Source organism: Neocloeon triangulifer, unplaced genomic scaffold, assembly GCF_031216515.1.
Source record: "Neocloeon triangulifer isolate White Clay Creek 2 clone unplaced genomic scaffold, ASM3121651v1 ptg000022l, whole genome shotgun sequence".
NCBI lineage: Eukaryota > Metazoa > Arthropoda > Insecta > Ephemeroptera > Baetidae > Neocloeon > Neocloeon triangulifer.
Window position 1 is genome coordinate 963,321 of NW_026775562.1, and position 20,309 is coordinate 983,629.

General features: G+C 35.4%; 3 protein-coding genes across 11 annotated transcripts; 2 read left to right on the forward strand and 1 right to left on the reverse strand.

Moving 5' to 3' along the window:
* Positions 1-284: 284 nt before the first annotated feature.
* LOC132204592 (rho GTPase-activating protein 1) lies at positions 285-5,809 on the forward strand. The gene is made up of 7 exons (XM_059633207.1): positions 285-467; positions 1,007-1,347; positions 2,988-3,271; positions 3,657-3,755; positions 4,088-4,314; positions 4,431-4,738; positions 4,792-5,809. Exons 1-7 carry the CDS (start codon positions 428-430, stop codon positions 4,960-4,962), a joined length of 1,470 nt encoding a protein of 489 aa, XP_059489190.1. The 5' UTR covers positions 285-427; the 3' UTR covers positions 4,963-5,809.
* Positions 5,810-6,188: 379 nt separating this feature from the next.
* LOC132204594 (ADP-ribosylation factor-like protein 6) lies at positions 6,189-10,252 on the reverse strand. 6 transcript variants are annotated; one of them, XM_059633214.1, is made up of 4 exons: positions 8,132-8,407; positions 7,791-7,831; positions 6,578-6,828; positions 6,189-6,517 (listed from the first exon to the last, which is right to left on the reverse strand). In XM_059633214.1, the coding sequence occupies exons 1-4, from the start codon at positions 8,230-8,232 to the stop codon at positions 6,368-6,370; spliced, it is 543 nt and encodes a 180-aa protein (XP_059489197.1). In that variant the 5' UTR covers positions 8,233-8,407; the 3' UTR covers positions 6,189-6,367. The 6 variants fall into 6 exon arrangements, with proteins under 6 accessions (XP_059489197.1, XP_059489196.1, XP_059489192.1 ...); XM_059633213.1 differs by lacking the exon at positions 8,132-8,407 and adding an exon at positions 10,240-10,252 and having other exon boundaries at positions 6,191-6,517; positions 7,698-7,857; XM_059633209.1 differs by having other exon boundaries at positions 6,191-6,517; positions 7,698-7,831; positions 8,132-8,376.
* On the forward strand, positions 9,730-20,280 carry LOC132204589 (uncharacterized). 4 transcript variants are annotated; one of them, XM_059633202.1, is made up of 46 exons: positions 9,730-10,081; positions 11,264-11,350; positions 11,416-11,452; positions 11,504-11,607; positions 11,825-11,979; positions 12,029-12,296; positions 12,358-12,399; positions 12,464-12,497; positions 12,561-12,625; positions 12,675-12,771; positions 12,819-13,063; positions 13,117-13,182; positions 13,239-13,281; positions 13,342-13,418; positions 13,477-13,573; positions 13,623-13,852; positions 13,904-13,982; positions 14,038-14,090; positions 14,156-14,191; positions 14,255-14,375; positions 14,429-14,538; positions 14,601-14,660; positions 14,714-14,815; positions 14,874-14,973; positions 16,275-16,393; positions 16,450-16,492; positions 16,552-16,661; positions 16,721-17,128; positions 17,174-17,209; positions 17,269-17,302; positions 17,465-17,529; positions 17,578-17,677; positions 17,733-17,959; positions 18,010-18,075; positions 18,127-18,166; positions 18,216-18,292; positions 18,344-18,443; positions 18,494-18,723; positions 18,777-18,855; positions 19,048-19,100; positions 19,154-19,189; positions 19,239-19,359; positions 19,409-19,518; positions 19,576-19,632; positions 19,691-19,892; positions 20,056-20,280. In XM_059633202.1, the coding sequence occupies exons 2-46, from the start codon at positions 11,303-11,305 to the stop codon at positions 20,277-20,279; spliced, it is 4,806 nt and encodes a 1,601-aa protein (XP_059489185.1). In that variant the 5' UTR covers positions 9,730-10,081; positions 11,264-11,302; the 3' UTR covers position 20,280. The 4 variants fall into 4 exon arrangements, with proteins under 4 accessions (XP_059489185.1, XP_059489183.1, XP_059489186.1 ...); XM_059633200.1 differs by having other exon boundaries at positions 17,465-17,677; XM_059633203.1 differs by lacking the exon at positions 17,174-17,209 and having other exon boundaries at positions 9,731-10,081.
* Positions 20,281-20,309: the final 29 nt, after the last annotated feature.

Below are 20,309 nucleotides of genomic sequence, written 5' to 3' on the forward strand. Positions count from 1 at the left end.
GCGTTGGCACTTTTCAGTTCCTTTGGGCCGAAATTAAATATCGATTGTTGAAACGATTACGCCAAGGGTGCGTTTTGTAAACCGGTATGCGAGCAGTTGGTCCCTCCCGGATTCCAGTGGTTTGTTAATCGTTGTACAAATAATAAAAGGCCACCAAACGATCAGATTTTGCATATCACGGCTTAAAGGGCCATAAAATTTCAAAAGTGCGTGTGGGCGGCTCGACAAGTGTTTGCGAGATTTCGTCAACCGGTGGCCTGCGGTTGCGAAAACCGGTTTTGTGGGCTTGTCCACTTTCTCCCCGCTGCACTGCACATCTGCAAGCCCAGCCCGTGGCCAGCCCTGCTGTTTTGTGTTTGGGAGCCGCTGTCCGACCCAGATTCGCCCATTTCGTCCGAGAACGCCGTGAATATGTCCAGCTAAGAAGATGGACAGGAGATTCGGGAGTCCACTGCGAGGAGTGGCCGGTTAGTTTTGAGTTTAGCGACCGCGACACGATCAATTTCCACTGCCAAATTTTTCTCATTCAAAGTTACTAATCTTTTATTGGACAATTTGCAATTTTTCTTCATATTGACTGATCCGAATTGGATGGCGGACGCCTCTGTCATGTTTGAATTATTGCGTGTCAGTGTAAATAAGAGTAAAAAACTAATCTTATCTGCTAAAGCTACATACATGCGCAAAAAGATGCACACTAGACTGTTTCTGGTTAGCGATTGATTTTATTTTTGCTTGTGGTTTTGGTCTTTAAAATTAATATGCCTTTAATTAGAAACAATTTTACTCTTACTCTTATGTCAGAAAAAATTAGGTTTCCACTTAAAAATTAATCTTGGAGCAATAAAAAAAAAAAAAAAAATTTAAATTTTATTTTTTGGGAGCCTATTTTTTAGTATTCAATAATTTTGCATTCTTTAACTGGAAATCATACACCTGAAATTTACTAGATTATTTTACGCACCTACCTGTTAAGACTGAAATAATCTTTCCGATAACATTTCAGCTGATCATGAGGAGCCCTACCCAAGTTTGTCCGACTTCCACGATTACGAACCGAACCTCGAGTTTGACGACACTGAACTGGCGGCTTCAGGCGACACGATTCTAGAGACTCACGAGGACCTGCTGGACGAGTACCTTGAGTCGCCCGTCTCGGACGGCACCATTGAGGAAAACTTCGAAAAGGAGCTGGCTGCGGACAGTTCCCTCGTCTTCCTGGACGAGACCAAGCCCGTTGCTGCTGCAGCGGCGGCCGCAGTTGAGGACCAGGAGGAGGACGACTTCAGCGACGTGGCCAAGTACGAGATCGTTGAAGTGGCAGGGGACGATGCTTACGGGCGAAAGGTAAATAAGAGTTAAAAAAAATCATTAATTTTCAATCATTCTTTAATTATAAAGTGGATGAAGATATTTCTAATTGACGTATTTAGCGAAATAAGAAAAAAGATTTTGATAAATTTATTAAACATCAGTTTGGTTTTTAATAATTTATTAATTATTTATTTATAATTTTTTTTTCAATAATAATGTCAAAATTTAATAATTATATTTTAAATTAGACTTTTTTAAATAGATTAATTTTTATTTAATTTTTTGTTGCAAATATAATACTAAATTATAACAAACATTCTATAGTTAAAAAATTAACATGCATTGTTTATTTTATTCAAACATATTTTTCAGAGATTTCTTATCGAGACAAGAAATTTCCCAATTGTTTTTGTGCCCAAAGTGTGCTTGAAACTACTCCCGGTGCAATACACAACAGTTACATTATCTATTATCTCCTATACCGCATTGCTTCACAGAGCACAAAAATAAATAAAAATGCGTTATGGTCGATGCTGAAGTGAAATAAATTTCCTCCATTTGTTTTATCGTAGCTCTGGCAAAAATCGAAACATTTTTCATCGATTCACCTTCAACCTCGCTGGGATACATTAATTATTCAGCAGTGAAAAACTTTGTGATATTCTTTGCATTCAGAACTCTCACGACACAGAATGTTTATCAGACAGACATTTTTTTGCATTATTTATGTGTCTATTGAAAGCCGACTCGGAACATATTCATTTGCATATTATTTTCGGTGGCTCGTTAATGCCTTTGAACGTTTTTTCTTTGCTCTCTGGTTGTACTTTAGAAGATGAACCAGGGCGGAGTGTTTCTTGTCGGCGCTTATCTGCTGAAGCTTGTGTGTAATCAGCAGCTGTGACTGGTGCTCTACTTAATTGTTATAGTTATTCGTCACAGTCGGATTGTTTTCTGTTGGTATAATAACAACCTACAGGACCGGTCAAAATATTCAACAATTAATTTTGTTGCGTCGGTATCAAATTTTAGTTTAAAAAGTAGAACAATTGTCCTTGTTTTTATAGAAGAAGTTTTGATTTAAAAACATTTATACTTCTTTCAATGAATCATTTTTGGATTAAAATGACAATTTATTAATTTTAAATAAAAATTACACGATTGAGGGTACATTTATTTTGTTTTAATTTGGTTTTTTATTGTTGTCCAACTTGTTACATCACATTGTTTTCAATCAATTGCTGTAACAAATTTATTAGAAAAGAAAAAAGGGATCACAATTAAAAAAAAAAACCTTTGACGAAAAGGCTGCACCACTAGCAAGAATTTTACTAAAACTTCCGAGATCACAAAGACCCCATCCGCCAAAGTGAGCCTCGGATGGGTTTTTTCAATTAGTTTATTTTGTTATTTTTTGTTTCTACGAAGCCAAAATCACTAAAAAAAATGCCATTGAAGAAAAGCTGATTTTAAATGCAAACACAATATTTTTTCTCCAAGTTTTTTTATATTATTTTTTTTAATCGAATTTTTTTTGATCATTTATATTTATATTAATAATTTTTTCATCAGGTAATAAAGCAAATTTCTAATGCAAACACCATAATTTGTTTTTTCAAGTTTAAATTTTTTTAATTGTAAAGATTTACATAATTTATGATTTTTTTTTTTAGGTAATAGTTGTGTCGGCATGCAAATTGCCGAGCAACCAAGAACTGAACCACGTTCGCTTCCTGCGCTACCTGATGGCCACGCTGGACCAGTTTGTCGAAGAGGACTACAGCCTCGTCTACTTCCACTACGGCCTCACTGGCAAAAACAAGCCGCCCATGTCGTGGTTGTGGCAGGCGTACAAAGCGTTCGACCGCAAATACAAAAAGAACCTCAAAGCTCTCTACTTGGTGCACCCGACCAATTTCATTCGAGTCATTTGGCAGTTGTTCAAAGCAGTCATCAGGTACGTCTCCTTGTGTGATCTTGAAAAACATGTAATAATGGTCTTCACTGCACCCCAACAAAAGGAGCACAGCGACGGAAACTCCTATTATTGGAATAAACTTGTTACTAGAGATCGAGTTACAATTATGTCATGCCGTTCTTCATGCAGAACTTGTGGTTAATTGAAGCACCCTGCTATGCGCTGGCGGGTTATTGTGACTTGTGCTTTGGCCTTGTTAACATCTCCACAAGAAGTTTTCTTTTATGATTCCGTTTTTATTTAAAATATTTCTGATGTTCATATTTGCCAGATTTCCCATTTTGCGATGGAGGCCATTATTTAACTTTGGGTATTTAATTACGGGTTCAAAACACTAATAAATAAATTCATTTGATAATTTTAGTGCGAAATTCGGTCGGAAGATAATGTACGTCAACTACCTGCATGAGTTGAGACAACATCTGCACTTTGACCAGTTGCACATTCCACAGCCAGTTTTAGAGTGAGTAAATATATTCTATCATATTCAAAGTTTCTTCTGAAACAAATAGAAAATTGCACTAAAAATTGCTCCAAAAGAATCTAGGACAAGATGAAAATAAAAAGACAAGATAATTATCGAATGAGAAATGAAAAACAATTATTTATTTGAAAAAGATTATTTTTTGCAAGGGAAAATTAATTTTTCTTTTACAAAATTCCATTTGATAATGTCTGGTGATTCCAAATTGGGTTGTTAACAATGAACATTAATTAATGTCCTTGCAATTGCGCTATGATTTTAAGAACTAATTTTTGATTTTCTCATTTTTTGATCAATTTCTATTGCAACAGACATGATGAGCGATTGATGGCGAAGCTGCGACCATCGCAAAAGCCACAACCCCCACTGCCAGAAAACAATCAATTGAGCACCACCGCTGGCTCTGTGTTCCACGCTCAACTGCCAACCCAGCAATTTGGCGTTTCGTTGCAATTTATTCGAGACCACTCACCGCCGGACGATGACTTCATCCCCCCTGTTGTCAGACAATGCGTTGAGTTTCTCAGCCAGCCTGACGGTGAGCAGAAAAAAACCTTTATTTTGATTGTCAAGCATGAAAATTAATAGCACTTTGGAAACAAATTTTTAATGAAGGAAATGCAGATATAATTATTATTACTATTTTCTTTGCAGCTTTAGAGACTGAGGGAATATTCCGACGCTCCGCATCAACCGTGCTGGTTAGGGAGCTCAAGAGTCAGTGCAACATGGGCCACAAGCCCGACTTTAACGGGGACGTCCACATGGCCGCCGTGCTGCTCAAGACGTTTCTCCGTCAGCTAGACGAACCTCTGATGACGTACGAGTTGTACGACGAAATCAGCACCTTCCAAACCCTTGGTAAGGAGGAACGATCCAGGACTGTAAAAATCATGATCCTTGAAAAGCTGCCTGAGGACAATTACCGGACATTAAAATATATCATGCAGTTCCTATCCAAGGTGAATTAATTTAAAACTGTCCTTATTATAATTATATAATTTGTCTTCCGAAGGTAATGGACAGGAGTGACCTGAACAAAATGACCTCAGCCAACCTTGCCGTGGTGTTTGGTCCAAACCTTGTATGGCCACAGCATGGCCAAATGACGCTGTCGTCCATTGGACCGATTAACCAGTTCACAGACTTTCTGCTCACCCATCAAGACGAAATTTTCATCATTTAGCCTGTGAGGGCGCAAACAAAACAACCGACTGTGATAGTCCTTTTGTTTGTCACATACACCTCTACGGTCGACAAAACTACTAATGGATTGTTGAAGTTGTTGGAATTCCTCCATAATCCCGTCATCAAACACAAGAGAGACAATATTATAACACACATTTTGTTCTACGACAATTAAATAATATTATGTGGTTCACCCTCGATCAACTTGAAAAATTTCACAATCTCTTGTGTTTTTAATGCATGTGTGTGTGTATTTGAGCCTGGTGCATCAAAGTGTGATTTTGATTGAGTTGTCTGATAACATTGAATCTTTTTTATTTTCTCTTTAAAACAGTCTAGAAATTGTTGTTGGCCTCTCGGATCATAATCGAAGAGCATTAACCAAAGCACTATCACATTATCGACTTCACTTGATCATGGTTACTTGAGTGCACTACCTAATTGTTCTATTGTAAAGTCATTCCCCTAGTCGGTTCAGGGCCCTCGTTCTGTGAGGCTAGCGAAGCTTTTCCAACAGAAAAAGGCAGGCCCTAGGTTACAACATTGTTACTAAGCCCACTAGTGTTGTTCCCCCAAACAAACATGTAATATTTATAAGAACTGTGGAACTACTTGTTTTAATTTTTACCAAGGAGTGAGTGAGAACTTATCACACATTAATTTTAATCATTATTGTTAGCAATTCATTTGGAGCTGATACGATTAACATTTTTTTTTAGAGCAGGCTCCTCTTTATATTGAATTTAAAAAATAACAAACAAGTGCATTTTGTTAAAAAAAAACCTCAGAAAGGTTGATCCGTATTATTATTCTTTAAAAAATGCCCTCTCATAATTCCGTGTAATTCAACTAGAAGTCTGATTTCGTTGCTTCGGGAAAGTTGCCAGTCTGTTACATTTATATTTTTAATTTCGGTCGTTTTGTCTTCAATTTGATGGCAGTTTTGTGCAATTGAATCTCATGCATTATCTCAAATGGCCTAAGACTTCAGATTTTTTTTTTTTTAATTCAAACTACAAAATAATTAAAAAAAATTTGCAGAAAACTCGAGGCTCAGGCAATGAGTAGTAATAAATGAGTGATATAAAAAAAACTGAACTATGGCATTAGAATAAATACATATTACCACTTGAAAACAAAACCATTTTCCCATATATTTGTTGGTACAACAATCATGATAATATAGAATTGTTTCCTTCTAATGTTGCAACAGTAACCTTTGAAAAATAAAATAATATATTTTATGTTATTAAAAATTCACATGTTTTATTAACTAAATATTATAGTGCCTAGGATTTTTAGTCTGTATTTTTCAGTCTGATAAACTTGGAAAATTTAATATCATTTGAATTTGAAGACTAGAATTTTGCTTTACTTTTATTATAATAAAAGAAATTTGTAATTTATGACGATGCCTCGAGCATTACGGACTGTCGAATTTGGTTCGTCAGCCATTCGATTCCTTCCTGAAGTCCTTCTCCAGTCATTGCGTTGCTCGCGCAAATGTGCCAAGGTTTATTGGAAATATTTTCTAAGCCAAGACTTGCAGAAACCTGTGAATTAATTTTCATTTTTAAAGTGAAGTGTTTTAAAATATAAATAATTTTATATACTTGAACTGCCGAAAGTGCGCCACGCACGTCCATTTTATTGGCGAAAACTAGAATGGGCAGGTGTTTTTTCGTTTTAATATACTGGTGGTCGAGAAGGGCCTCAAGTTCATCTCGAGCCACGACCAAACGAAGACCATCCGAAGAGTCGACGACGAAAATTATGCCCTGACAGTCCTTGTAGTGGTGTTCCCACAGCTCCCTGTATCTGCCTTGTCCAGCCATATCGAAAGCAGTGAAGCCCACATTTTTATCTGGAAATTTAAAATAAATATTTTTCAGGAAAAATTCAAATATGTTAAATAAAATAATAAGGAAAGATTTTAGTTTTTGAATTAATATTCTTTCAATCGGGAGCAGAATAGGTTTTATAAAATAAACTTGTAATAAATTCAAAAAGTTATATACGCTCTAATAATTTTTCAATCCAACATTTTATAGAAAGCAATCAAAATTCGCATAAATTTAATTTAAGTGCTTATTATTAAAGGGATTTATCCTTTTGAAAAGAAACGCGCGGAAATCCCCTTCCTGTCAAAAGTGGCAAAATTGGTTCAAGACGAAAATAAATAACAAATTTATTGGTATTTGTTCCAATTTTTTGCTTAAAAAGGTTGAAAAGAAAAGTTGAAGTCTTTTTGCTCCATTATCCATTTGATAGTTAATTTCAACTTCCAACACTTTCTTGATGAAATGTTCTTTTAATTTATATTTTGTCACAAATTTATTTTAATTGTTTCGAAATCAAATTTTTTATTAGAGATTTAAAGCTTAAAGCTCAAACTGATGAATTTTTAAATTTATAATATTTCCAATTAATTATAAATTAATTTTAATTTCATTAATTTTAATTCAATATCAAGATTTAAATTTTCTAAATTTTAAAATAAATTAATTTTTAACTTGTTTTCTCATCAAAATATTATCTTCCTCGTAGAAAATAATAATTTGAACCTATAATAAATTATTTTTCTTATTATTATTTTCCGGTATCTGCCAAGGGATTTAAAAAAAGTTCCCCAAATATCGTATTTTTTTTTTTGCGTTTTAATTCGATGAAAATTCTGAAAACCGTGCAAATTTTTGCTCAAGTTCAAAGTGTGCGAATTTTGTTTGTACTAACTGTTGAATTTCTCAATGTTGAATCCCACCGTCGGGACGATCTCCGTGGCCCTCTGTTCGTCCGGCTTCAACTGGTTGACCAGCGTGGACTTACCACTGTTGTTTAGTCCGACCACGAGGACGTTGACCTCACGTCTGTTAAAGCCCAGGATGGTCATCAGCTTGGTCAGCAGACCCATGTTATTTTAAAACTTTGCAAGCTCTTTCGGGCTAATGTTTGTCAGTTCTCTGTAAATTTTTACTGCAGAAAAGACAAAGACATCAACAGAAAACAAGTTGCTAAGCAACTACACTCAAAAAAAAAAATCTCAAATAGACCCGTTTACGGCATGTATGGCTGACCTGGCGTTTTCGGCCGAGTTAAACATGTAAATTAGACTTAATTATGAGCCTCGTAGGTCAATTTGAACAGGGAGAACGACGAAGGGAACGTACCTTTCCGGCGGCGAGTCAGACTGGCCTGGGAGCGGCTCTCCCGAGTCAGTTAAACTCGCTACGCTGCTGCGCCGACTGCAGTGCTCCTTCTCACGTTGCATTTCGGCCGATTTTTTTGCTTTTTCGGGCCGAATTTGGGCTTAATCTAGACCCCGACGAGACACGATGCACTTGGTAAACAAAGAAAGCCATTACTAATCATATTTGGGCGTGTCCGATTGTCATGTGGGAGAAAAGCGAGGACGAGTTTAGCAACCCGACAAAGTTGTCCCGAGGGAATTAATTAATATCTCGCTCTGATTGAAAGTTTTTTAATTTTGGCGATCGAGAAGCTTATATTTCTAGAATAATTAAGGCATGAGGAAAATCGCGGTGTTATTTATTTTTTAATCCGAGCAGCCGTTCTCGCGCTACGAGCATAAATACGCGCCGGCCTCTGCTTGTCGCTTCGCTCGACTCTCTCTCGCTCGACTGCTGCACTCGCGGCGGAGAGCGGCGCGCTCGATTCATTAGACGTTTGCGCGAATTTTTTATTTTATTAGTAAGCGTTGAGATAAATCGTTCAAATTTTCAGCATTGGTAGAAAACAAACTGAAATAATTTTTTATTTTTAATTCTTAAAAAAATATTTATCTGGAGCAAAGTTATTAACGTTTCCGCGAGAAGTTTGTTTTTTTAATATTTAAATTAGAGGGACAATTTTAAAAATACAAACCCTAACAGAAAATTGAAGCTAATTAAATTCTCTACAATTAATTAAGTAAACGTTTTGTTGTCAAAATTTTTTTTATTTGCCAACGGGATGACCAAAGTCAAAACATTACTTTTTCTCATTGAAAAAAATTTTTTGGATTTTTTCTGAAATAGCCAATCGATTGGAAATTTAATTTTGATTTAAGAACTCAAATTTCATCAAAATATATTAAGCCGTTTTGAAACAAGAGCGTATGGATTAAAACCTGCTATTCGGCCTCGACGGCACTTTCAGGTGACATCAGTTAGTACTTTGTGATTTCTAAACGGCTCAATATATTTTGATGAAATTTGAGTTCTTAAATCAAAATTAAATTTCCAATCGATTGGCTATTTCAGAAAAAATCCAAAAAATTTTTTTCAATGAGAAAAAGTAATGTTTTGACTTTGGTCATCCCGTTGGCAAATAAAAAAAATTTTGACAACAAAACGTTTACTTAATTAATTGTAGAGAATTTAATTAGCTTCAATTTTCTGTTAGGGTTTGTATTTTTAAAATTGTCCCTCTAATTTAAATATTAAAAAAACAAACTTCTCGCGGAAACGTTAATAACTTTGCTCCAGATAAATATTTTTTTAAGAATTAAAAATAAAAAATTATTTCAGTTTGTTTTCTACCAATGCTGAAAATTTGAACGATTTATCTCAACGCTTACTAATAAAATAAAAAATTCGCGCAAACGTCTAATGAATCGAGCGCGCCGCTCTCCGCCGCGAGTGCAGCAGTCGAGCGAGAGAGAGTCGAGCGAAGCGACAAGCAGAGGCCGGCGCGTATTTATGCTCGTAGCGCGAGAACGGCTGCTCGGATTAAAAAATAAATAACACCGCGATTTTCCTCATGCCTTAATTATTCTAGAAATATAAGCTTCTCGATCGCCAAAATTAAAAAACTTTCAATCAGAGCGAGATATTAATTAATTCCCTCGGGACAACTTTGTCGGGTTGCTAAACTCGTCCTCGCTTTTCTCCCACATGACAATCGGACACGCCCAAATATGATTAGTAATGGCTTTCTTTGTTTACCAAGTGCATCGTGTCTCGTCGGGGTCAAGATTAAGCCCAAATTCGGCCCGAAAAAGCAAAAAAATCGGCCGAAATGCAACGTGAGAAGGAGCACTGCAGTCGGCGCAGCAGCGTAGCGAGTTTAACTGACTCGGGAGAGCCGCTCCCAGGCCAGTCTGACTCGCCGCCGGAAAGGTACGTTCCCTTCGTCGTTCTCCCTGTTCAAATTGACCTACGAGGCTCATAATTAAGTCTAATTTACATGTTTAACTCGGCCGAAAACGCCAGGTCAGCCATACATGCCGTAAACGGGTCTATTTGAGATTTTTTTTTTTGAGTGTATAGAAGCAAACAGAGCAGCTTTGACGTTTTGACGCCTTGGCAGAGGTCGCTCTTTTCAACCAGCAAATAAGTATTTATATTGATTTTTACAAAAAAAATCTAATAAAAAAAAAATGATTAGTGATAAAAATTGTACCATAAAATATTAACAGTAAGTACTAAATATTTCATATTAATCGATCATAATTATAATAAATAAGAAATCATAAACAATTGAAAATTTAAAGACTTTTCAGCAAGTATATTGATCAGTGAACGCGCGATTTTAGAATTTATTCACTGCAACTTATTTTCTCAGAAACATGAGTATGCGAAAAATAGCAAATTTTCATATCATTCATGCGAGTGTCAAAATTTTATTAGTTATTTTGACAAATTTAAATTCTTTTCCATCACTGCAAAAATTATCGTATTAAAACGGAAATATGTTACTTTTTCAATATACCTGGCACCATCAAACTAACCGGAACGCATGAAAGGTCAATATTAATATTATTACAACATTTTCAAATCTATCATTTTGAATTAGGTGACAAAAGAGTGCGGCATTATTTTTTGTCCATTTTAAGGGGAAAACCAAACAGCGGGAATTTTCAGCTTCCGAAAGCTTCAACTTAAAATAACAACATAACCAGCTCAGTACCATTCTGAGGCATTTATTGAATGCAGTAAAAGTTATAATAAAAAAATATATTATAAGTACATTCATAAAAATTTACCATATTTTTTTTCCAATAGAATCTTAATACTAAGTTGAAAACGAAATGACGTTAAAATTTTCAAGTTTTAAAACATAACTCTTTATTGACCGACCTAAATTGAAATAATGTTTTTTTAAACTATTTAACAGATTTTTGCCAATATTTATTTGCTGGAAATAATTACGACATATGTACTCTTTCTATACTGGTTGTGAATATCTAGAAATGATTAGCATTTATTTGGAGAAAATAAATTTATATTTGGGAAAACCAAATGATCTAAGTGGGTTTTTCAGCATTTTGGTTGGCGACTAATGAAGCTATTTTTTGGTAGGCTGCTATGGAGGCATAAATCACCAGACTCGCATCAACCATGGGTAAAATTAGTTGGCTGCCGTGGCGACTGATTCTTCTCGTTATGGTTATTCAAACAGATTCAAACGTGTGATTAATTAATGTAACTTATATCTTTTGAATTTTCCTCAGGCTCTCACAATTTATGCAGCAGTTGAAGCAAAGAAAGGTTAGTTGCAGGTCATGGTTTTCAAGATAAATTTTAACGTGATTTTAACAGGTGGCAGAAGAGTTGCAATTGTCAAGTGCTGCGGGAGAAAATCGTGTTCAAAAACGTTTGGTACACAAATTAAGGTTACGAACACAACGAGCGCCAAAAACACGGTATATATGTTTCTGTTGAAATATTAACTTGAAAAAAAAAAAAAAAATACCATCAGCTATTTATTTTCAATTGGCTGTAAAATCTGAAACAGACAGACACTGTTCTTTACCTTTCCTTTCTTTGATTTCAAAAGAAGTGCTTTTCCATTTGCTTTTTATAGTTTCTAAAACATAGAAAGCAATACCAATTGCGCGAAATAAATTATTTTCTGTGCAGATGGAACGTAAAACCGAGTCATCCACGTCACCAGAAACGGCTCCTGCAGAAGCAGAAACCGATCCTCCAAACGAAACTCCACTTCCGTCTGAAGAGATAACAACTGTAGAGATTCCAATCAATGAGATTGCAACTTCAGAACAAACTACCGAATCGTCAATAAAATATACTTAATTTGTTTGAAACTTTTAACACTTTACACAGGCCAACAACTGGAACCACATCAGCAGTAGACCAATTATTAAGCTCTGGTTTACCAGTTTTACCAGCCACATCAGACAGCACAGGCACTTCTAACTCAGAAACCACTGCATTAACAGCAACTTCTTCAATAACCAATACAATATCAACCACTTTATCAAAAGTCACAATAAATAATGTAACTCCAACTGCGCCAAAAATGATGCCATCGACAACAACCGAAACAACTACCACAAAAATCACAACTACCACAAAACCTCCCACTAATGAGGTTTTAAACTCACATACAAGAAAGAAAAGTTTCATGATATTAACGTCGTTTGAAATCACAGGAGCTTGTTCTTGGAAAATGTGAAACTACGTTTGAAAAAGATGTAACAATAATTTAAGCTAAAAAATTATCAATTCAGGCGCTTTAATAAAATATTAAATTTTCAGACGACCTTGCTTAACAATGATGGGACTGTAAAAGGTTAAAACTAAGAAATACTTTTCAGAAGTTATTTATTTTCAAATTGAAAAATGAATGCAAAAGATCCTGATAAATATGGATTTTGGGTGCAGTCGTGCGGGCAACAGTTTCTCTTTGGAAAATCTTTGGTTGCCACACAATTTATTTTTATGTAATTGATCATAATTTTAAAACCAGGCCACGTGGAGAGACAATTTCATCAGATGCTACGCAATTGGCATGGAACCAATTTCTTTTGAGGATGCAACAAAACGTGACTGTTTCTTAAGTTTGGGTATATTCAAATAATATTTCAATAACGGGTTGGTAAGAGAAATTCAGTTTCCAAGTGGAAGTACAGCTCCAATTACTGGACTTCCGGATTGAGAGTGAACAGAAGTGACTTTTCGTGGTGTACCAAAAAAGGGTCACTTACAGTTGAAAGAACGAAAATTTCCTGGGTGGTGGGTCAGCCCCAAAATTTCAACAACAGCGAAAATTGCCTACACCTCAACGTCTCAAGAACGAATGGAAATTTCTCATTTTCGGACAGAATGTGCACCGAACCTCAGATTTTTGCATGTCAAGCAAGTTGAAAAAAGTGTAATTTGTAGTAGAATAAATAAAATTAAATCTACAGGGACCAACAACTCCAGCCCCAACATGCTCAAGCCCTCTGTGCCCAAATGTAACTTGCGCAAAAAATGTAAGAAATTGAAAGAAAAAAACGAAAAAAATGAAATGATAATAAACAATTTTCAGACACTTTTCTACACAAATATGGGAAAATCGCAATATTTAACAAGTTAATAAAATAAATAATTGTTAAATTAGATAAGAATGTGTTACAAAATATTACTTTCAGATCCCAATTTGCATGGGAGTTGGTTCACATATAACGGACGGAGTTATTTATTCAGTTCAACAAACAAAACCACCAGTGTAAAGAAAATTAAAATTTCCTAAATTTGGTAAATATAACTAACAATAAGATAATTAGTATTTAGGAGCGATGCAAGCATGTTGTGAGGTTGGGATGACTTTGCTGAGTTTGGAGTTTGACTACAAGTACAAATCAGTCGTTCAGGCCATTAAAGGTAATATAGAAAATTGCTAAAATTTCCGTGAATAAAAGTTTGTTTTTAGAAAATGCATCTTTGAGTGATTATTTCTGGACTTCCGGGAGCGATCGCGGATGCGAGTCAAAATTCGGGTATTGCACGGCAAAAAGGATTTTGCGCCAAGAGGCCGTTTGGGCTCCAGGTCAACCGGACAACGCTGGCGGAAACGAAAATTCTGTTGCTGTTTTCATCGATTCGGCAAAAGCGCAGTTGTTTGACTACAATGAGGACTCTAAATTAAGATACATTTGCGAGGTAAAAAGTGACAAAGAACTTCTGTAACAAAAAATATAAATGCAATTTTAGGCCAGGGACACTTCAGGATCAAATTCAGGCGGAACTGCTGTTAGAGACGAGTGTGTTGCAATTTACAACGTCAGTCAGGGTATTCAATGATTAAATTTGATGTCATTTTTTTTTTAATTTATGAAATTTATCAGCTGAGATCGACAGTATTTTGAACCCTAACATTATAAAAGACACAAGATTAAAGGCAAGCTAATATTTATACAAAATTTCTAAGTAAAAAATAATTTATTCAATGATTTCACTTTTCAGTGTTTCATAAAGTGTTTGGGTGAAAACGCTGGTTTGGTCTCTCATTGAGCTTACTTTAAAATGAATGCCTTTTCTTATTTTTTTTTAACTTCATATCAGATGGTGAACGGAAAGTTTGTGGAGAATGATGTTTTGGCCACTTTGGAGAAAATGTCTGTTGGGAATTGGACCGAACTGCAGAAATCTATGCAAGTAATGGACGAGTGTGGACAATCAACATGTAAACATATCAAATTTGTGTCCTATTTAACTTTAATTAATCAATTAAAATAGACGGAATGGACGAGTGTGACAAAGCGGCCCAAATGATAAAATGCAGTAGCGAGAAAGCGCCTGAAGTTCTTAACGGCATAATTATGACCATGGACCAGTCTATGCCCATTGTAATAAAATTCAAAATTTCCTAGGAAATCTAAAATGAAAAGAAAAAAAAACTGAAAATTAGGAAAAACCTGCAATGCCGCCTCCAGCGTTCTGTTACGATACAAAAAACTGCAATGTGAATGTAAGAATTTTTGGCTATAATTTTTCCTGTCTTTTTGAACTTTCTTTGGCAAGCCACTTTACGTAAATGAAGTGACCAGCTGCACTGGAAACTGCACGGTTACCAAAGGTTACGTGCGAACCGTTTGCGGCAAGAAGTACCTAGTTTACAACGGTGTAAGGAACAAAATTAAGTTTAACAAACTATCAATAATTGAGTGCCGCTTATTTACAGCAAGGAACTTTTCTGCAAGCGTTCACTTATTGTTGCTCTCACGGAATGGATCTTGCATCTATTGAAACCGCAGCAGAAATTCAATGCTTGGCTGGGATAAGTAAGAATATTTTAATTTTTTAGCATCGCAAACTTTTTCTTTTTAATTTATACTCTTTACTAGAGCAATTTTTTTCTCACAAAATTTCGTGAATGAAATCAAGATCATGAATATAAAATTTTCACTAATAAAGGATGAATCACCATGTTGAACTAAATAAATAAAATTAACACGTAAATACTTCTAAACATTGAAATCGACACTTTCATGAAGGCTCAAATGCTTTTGGCAGGAAATTTCAATCCCTTTTTCTATTCTCATGCAAGTGAAACTTTCTCGATCGCAATTTCTGCTTCCGTCATGAAATTTTGTCTACTTTCAAGATAAAACAATACTGGGGACGATCTTTAAAACTCCACAGGCACGGCCTTAGATGCCTTTGATTTGTGGGTCGCCTCGAGCAAAATCAACAGCACCGTTCCTCGGTGGTGCACATCAAACGCTACATTTTCTTTCAATGGATTTAGCACAGTGACGGATTCTGCACCTGGCACGAAATTAGAGGTTTACATGGTATCACTCCAAGCGAAAAAAATTACTGCAGCTGATAGATTGCTTGTCCACTATCCCTTGTGTGAATTACCTTGATCAACATCCTTAATAAAAGCTTCTTATTGATAAAAAAAATAAAGCCTTAAAAATTTAAATTTAAAAAATGCGTTCATTTCAGCAAACTTGTTTAAGATGTCTTCTTAAATTTTATTACAATTTTTCTGCGATGCCTTTTTAAATAGGAGCAGTTGAAAAACTAGTATTAGTTTTTCGTTATAAAGTAGGTAATTAAGTGAAATTATGGATATATCGTGGGAAAACCAAGCAAAAATGGAAATTAATATGGGATTTTCCATCACATCAAGCTCCAACTGATATGCTTGTTTTTTCAGCTTGGCTCGCAGGTCACACACACTAACCATGGGAAAAAAATTTCAGTTTGTTATATTCATCTTGGTTCGGACAAGTGTTTTTAATACATTAACCTAAATTATATAAAAATTTCTCTAGGCTCTTGTGTTGTATGCAGCAGCTGAAGCTAAGAAAAGTTGAAAAATTATTAAGTGTTTTTGTCTGGTTTAATTATCAACAAACGTTGTTCAAACAGGCAGTAAAAGACACACGATTTTGAAGTGCTGCGGAGCGAGTTCGTGCGTAAAAACGGCAATATATAAATATTTATTATTTTATTTTATTAATACTATGGGATGCGGGACACTTTAAAGTCAAAGTCCTGGGGAACAATAGAAATGAAGGTTGAAAAGTTTCATAAAACGTATTGCGGCAAAGTAATTGTTTGGAAATTCCAGGCAATATATTTTCCGAAAAAACCCACGCAAACACTGTTGTCACTGTGGCATGTGAATCGATATCTGAACGAAGTTCCATGAGGCCCTCCACAATAATTCTCCTTGTTATCCTTTTCATGGTAATATTTTAACTTTCACGGGCACTGATAACGATTAATTTTTTTATTGTTATCAGGTGGTGGAGATGGCTGCCGATCGATATAAAGTAAAATTAGCAAGTAATTTTTAATCAGGTTTATTTTGCAGTGGATTTTTAACTTTCTGTTTCAATATGAAGGATCAAAAAACAACAAAATAGCTCTTCGGGCTGCGATTATCAAATGTTGCGGCCAAAATTCGTGCATCAATTCAAAGAAGAAAGGCAATAATGGAACAGCAGCGATTTTGGTAAGAAAAAATTATAATTAAAAATATTTTCATAGTGCCAAAAATAATAAAAATTTTAGAACAAACAGACGACAAAAGCCTCATCAGGGGCCAACGTTGAAGACCAGCAACCAGCAGATCAGGATGAAGGATCCAATGCACAATCAGACCAGGAGACAACCACAGTAGCTTCTGATGGAGGTGCCGAAGTAGCAAATCCTGGACAGGTCAGCGATTCAGCAACTCAGGGAAATCCTGAAACTTCAAGTCAAGCCGATCCTGTGTCAGTTAGCTCTGAAAATAATTCTGGAACTGGTAGCGTTGCACCAGAGCAGCCAGTATCAAGTAGCAGTGCGACTAGTGCCAGTTCTTCTTCAACAACAGTTGCCAGCAATTTGGGCAATGACCAGCAAGCATCTTCTTCATCAGTTGCAACCACTTCAACCACTTTTCTTCAAACTTCTACCACAACAGCGACAGTATTTGTGGTAAAAGGTTCTTTTAAATAACTGAAAATATTAAGAATTTCTCAGAACGAAGAAAATTGCAACCTGACTGTTCAAACAAACGTTTGCAAAATTACATTAGAATATAGTCAAAATTAATTCAACTCTTAATTTGTAATCAGATGTCACTCATAAACCAAGATAATTCAGTTAAAGGTGAGTGATCTTTCTTTTAATTTAATTCTTTGCTAACAAAAGAATCTGATAAAATTCCTTGAGCTTTTTCGCTTATAAGTGAATTTTGACGGGAACTTTTTAAACATAATTTTATGTTGATATGTCGTTTTTTTAAGGGTAAAAAAATTAACAATGGTTTAGATTCACAAAAGTATGGCTACTGGGAAGAAGCCTGCGGTCATCAGTTCCTGTTCGGGAAATCCCTGGTAAATTTCATTGCATTGTATTTTGCCATATACCTTGCAAATTTCAAGGGAACATGGAGGGAAAATGTAATGATGTGTGGAAAAATTGGAATGGAGCCAATTTCGCTTGAGAGTAGAGAGAAACTGGAATGCTTCAATAAGAGCCTGAGTAATTTTGAATATTTTTTAAATTTGATAATTATTTTAGTGAAGAAATAAAAAAGTTTCTAGGTGGAAGTACGGATCTTATTATTGGACATCTGGTTTCAAACTGAGCGGAAAAGAGTTTTCTTGGTGCTTGAAAAACGGTTCAGTTGCAATTCAGCAGCAAGTAGAGAGACTAAACGATCCTAATTCAAACTGCGTGGTCACAAATATAAGTCGTGGAAACGCTTCTGTCTTCACATTATCATCAGCTTCATGTAATGCATCATACTTTCTCGCTTGCCAGGTAAAATTTAAAAGAAATTTAATATTAAATAATAATAATTTATAAATTAGGGACGTCCAACTGTGGCACCAAACTGCTCATCACCCACATGCCCAAACATCACATGCGCGAAAAATGTTCAGCAAAACTGTTAAACTTAAAAATTAAATTAAATCTCTGCTTTTTAGCCATTTTTCTACGTAACCAATGTGACGACCTATTTAAAAGGTGCCTTTTTAAATATTCAAAATAAACGTTGAATTTATAAATTCTTCAGATCCAAGAGTGCATGGAACTTGGTTTTCTTATCGCGGCCGGAAGTTTCTGTTCAGTCAATTGAAAATTAAAAAGACAGTATTGATGAGGGTTGAAGTTGTTTGCTTTTAATATTAAAATTATAATTAGTTTACCGGAGCAATGACAGCATGCTGTGAGATAGGAATGAGTTTGTTAAGCCTCGAGTATGATTTCAAATACGATTCAATAAAAGCGGCAATTAAAGATGGTTCGATTAAAAAAAAAAAAAAAAAATTAACTTAAATTGAATTTTATCAGGCAGTGTTTCTAAAGCGGATATATTTTGGACTTCTGGCTCTGACAGCGGTTGTGAAGGTGCCTTTGGATATTGCACCGCAAAACGAATTTTACGACAAGAAGCGATTTGGGCTCCAACACAGCCGGACAATGCGGGCGGAAGAGAAAACGCCGTGGCCGTTTTCGTCAACGGCACTAACATAGCTTTGTCTGATTTCAGCGAAGACACGGAATTCAGATACATATGTGAAGTGATTTTTTAAAATTAATTATAATTGAATGCTCAAAATGTGTTTATACCGAGGCTCGAGACACACCTAATGCTGAGTCTGGAGGTGCCGCAATTAGGGAGGAATGCTCAACCGTTTATGACGTGACTCAAAGTATATGGTTAAAAGTTCTTAAAGGCTCTGAAAAAATTCAGAAAATTATTATTTCATAAGTTGTTTTTATACAATTTAATAATTTTAATCCCTTTAATCGTTATTTTTTAATCTCAAATGTCTCATTGATCTCATTATTCAGACCGTTGATTTTTATTTACAAATAATAATAATTTTAATTGCAATTTTTAGAGGAAATTGACAATCTGCTGAACAATACAGACAAACTAGACCTCCGCTTGAAGGTTTGCAATAGAATATTTGTAAAATCTTAATAATTTAAAATTACAAATACAAGTGTTTCTTGCGATGCGTTGGGGAGAATGCAGGCTTGGTATTCTGTAAAAATTTAAAATTCATCGTTTTATTTCAAAGTTTGGCAGATGGTGAATGGGAAGTTTGTCGATAACGATGTCATAGCAGTTCTGGAAAAAATGGCGGGCGGAAATCTGGACGAGTTAAAGAAAAATATCGCTGTCAAAGACGATTGTCAAAACGCCGCCAGTAAAATAGATATTTCTAAAAAATATTATGCAAATTTAAATTATACCAGACGGAATGGACGAGTGCGATAAAGCGGCCCAATTGATCAAGTGTACAAAGGATAAAGCTCCTGACGTCTTGACCGGAGTCATTATGTCCCTCGATAAATCCATTCCTTTAGTAAAAATATTTTTCAATAATTAGTAAAAATTTTCATAATATTTGAAACATTGACAGGAAAAACTGGAAAATTTCCCCACTGCGACGTGTCCGAAAATGTCTTGCACAATCAACGTAAAGGATCGTTTGGAAAAATTAAGTTTTATTAAATTTAGAGAGTTTATTAATTTAGGCAACCCTTCAGCAGTCGTTTCAGTCTGCTGCTCCTAGTTCTACGCTCGTTGACGGTGACGTGCGATCCAACTGCGGATACAAATTTTTTCACGTTAGAAGAGATTTGACCCTCCAGGGTGCCTATGACATTTGTTGCCAGTATGGTTTGAAATTGGTATCAATTGATTATGTTGAAATGGTCCAATGCCTCTACGACGTTTGTAAGTTTAAAGAAATTTAAAAAAAAATAAATCTATGCATAAAATTTGTATTAAAAAATTTAGAAATTTATATATAATGGTAGACATACTATCTATATTTTCATCCGAGTTTTACTTAAATGTATGGTGGATAATTTATTAATATTTGTGCTCTTTGATACAGATTACGCATCGCCTAGAATGACTTGGGTGGCCGGCAGTGGCTTCGACAGTCCAGATAACCCACGCTGGTGCACTTCTACACGGCCCTTTTCCACAGCGGGTTTTGCGTTTGTCACCCCGCCAAAGGACACATCATCGTTTGCTTATGGAATCAAAATGACTGAAAAGTCACTGGCAGTGCTAAACACTGCTGTAGAAATTGCTAACTTTGCCTTGTGTGTCTAAAAATGATCAATTTTTGTTAAATGTTTGATC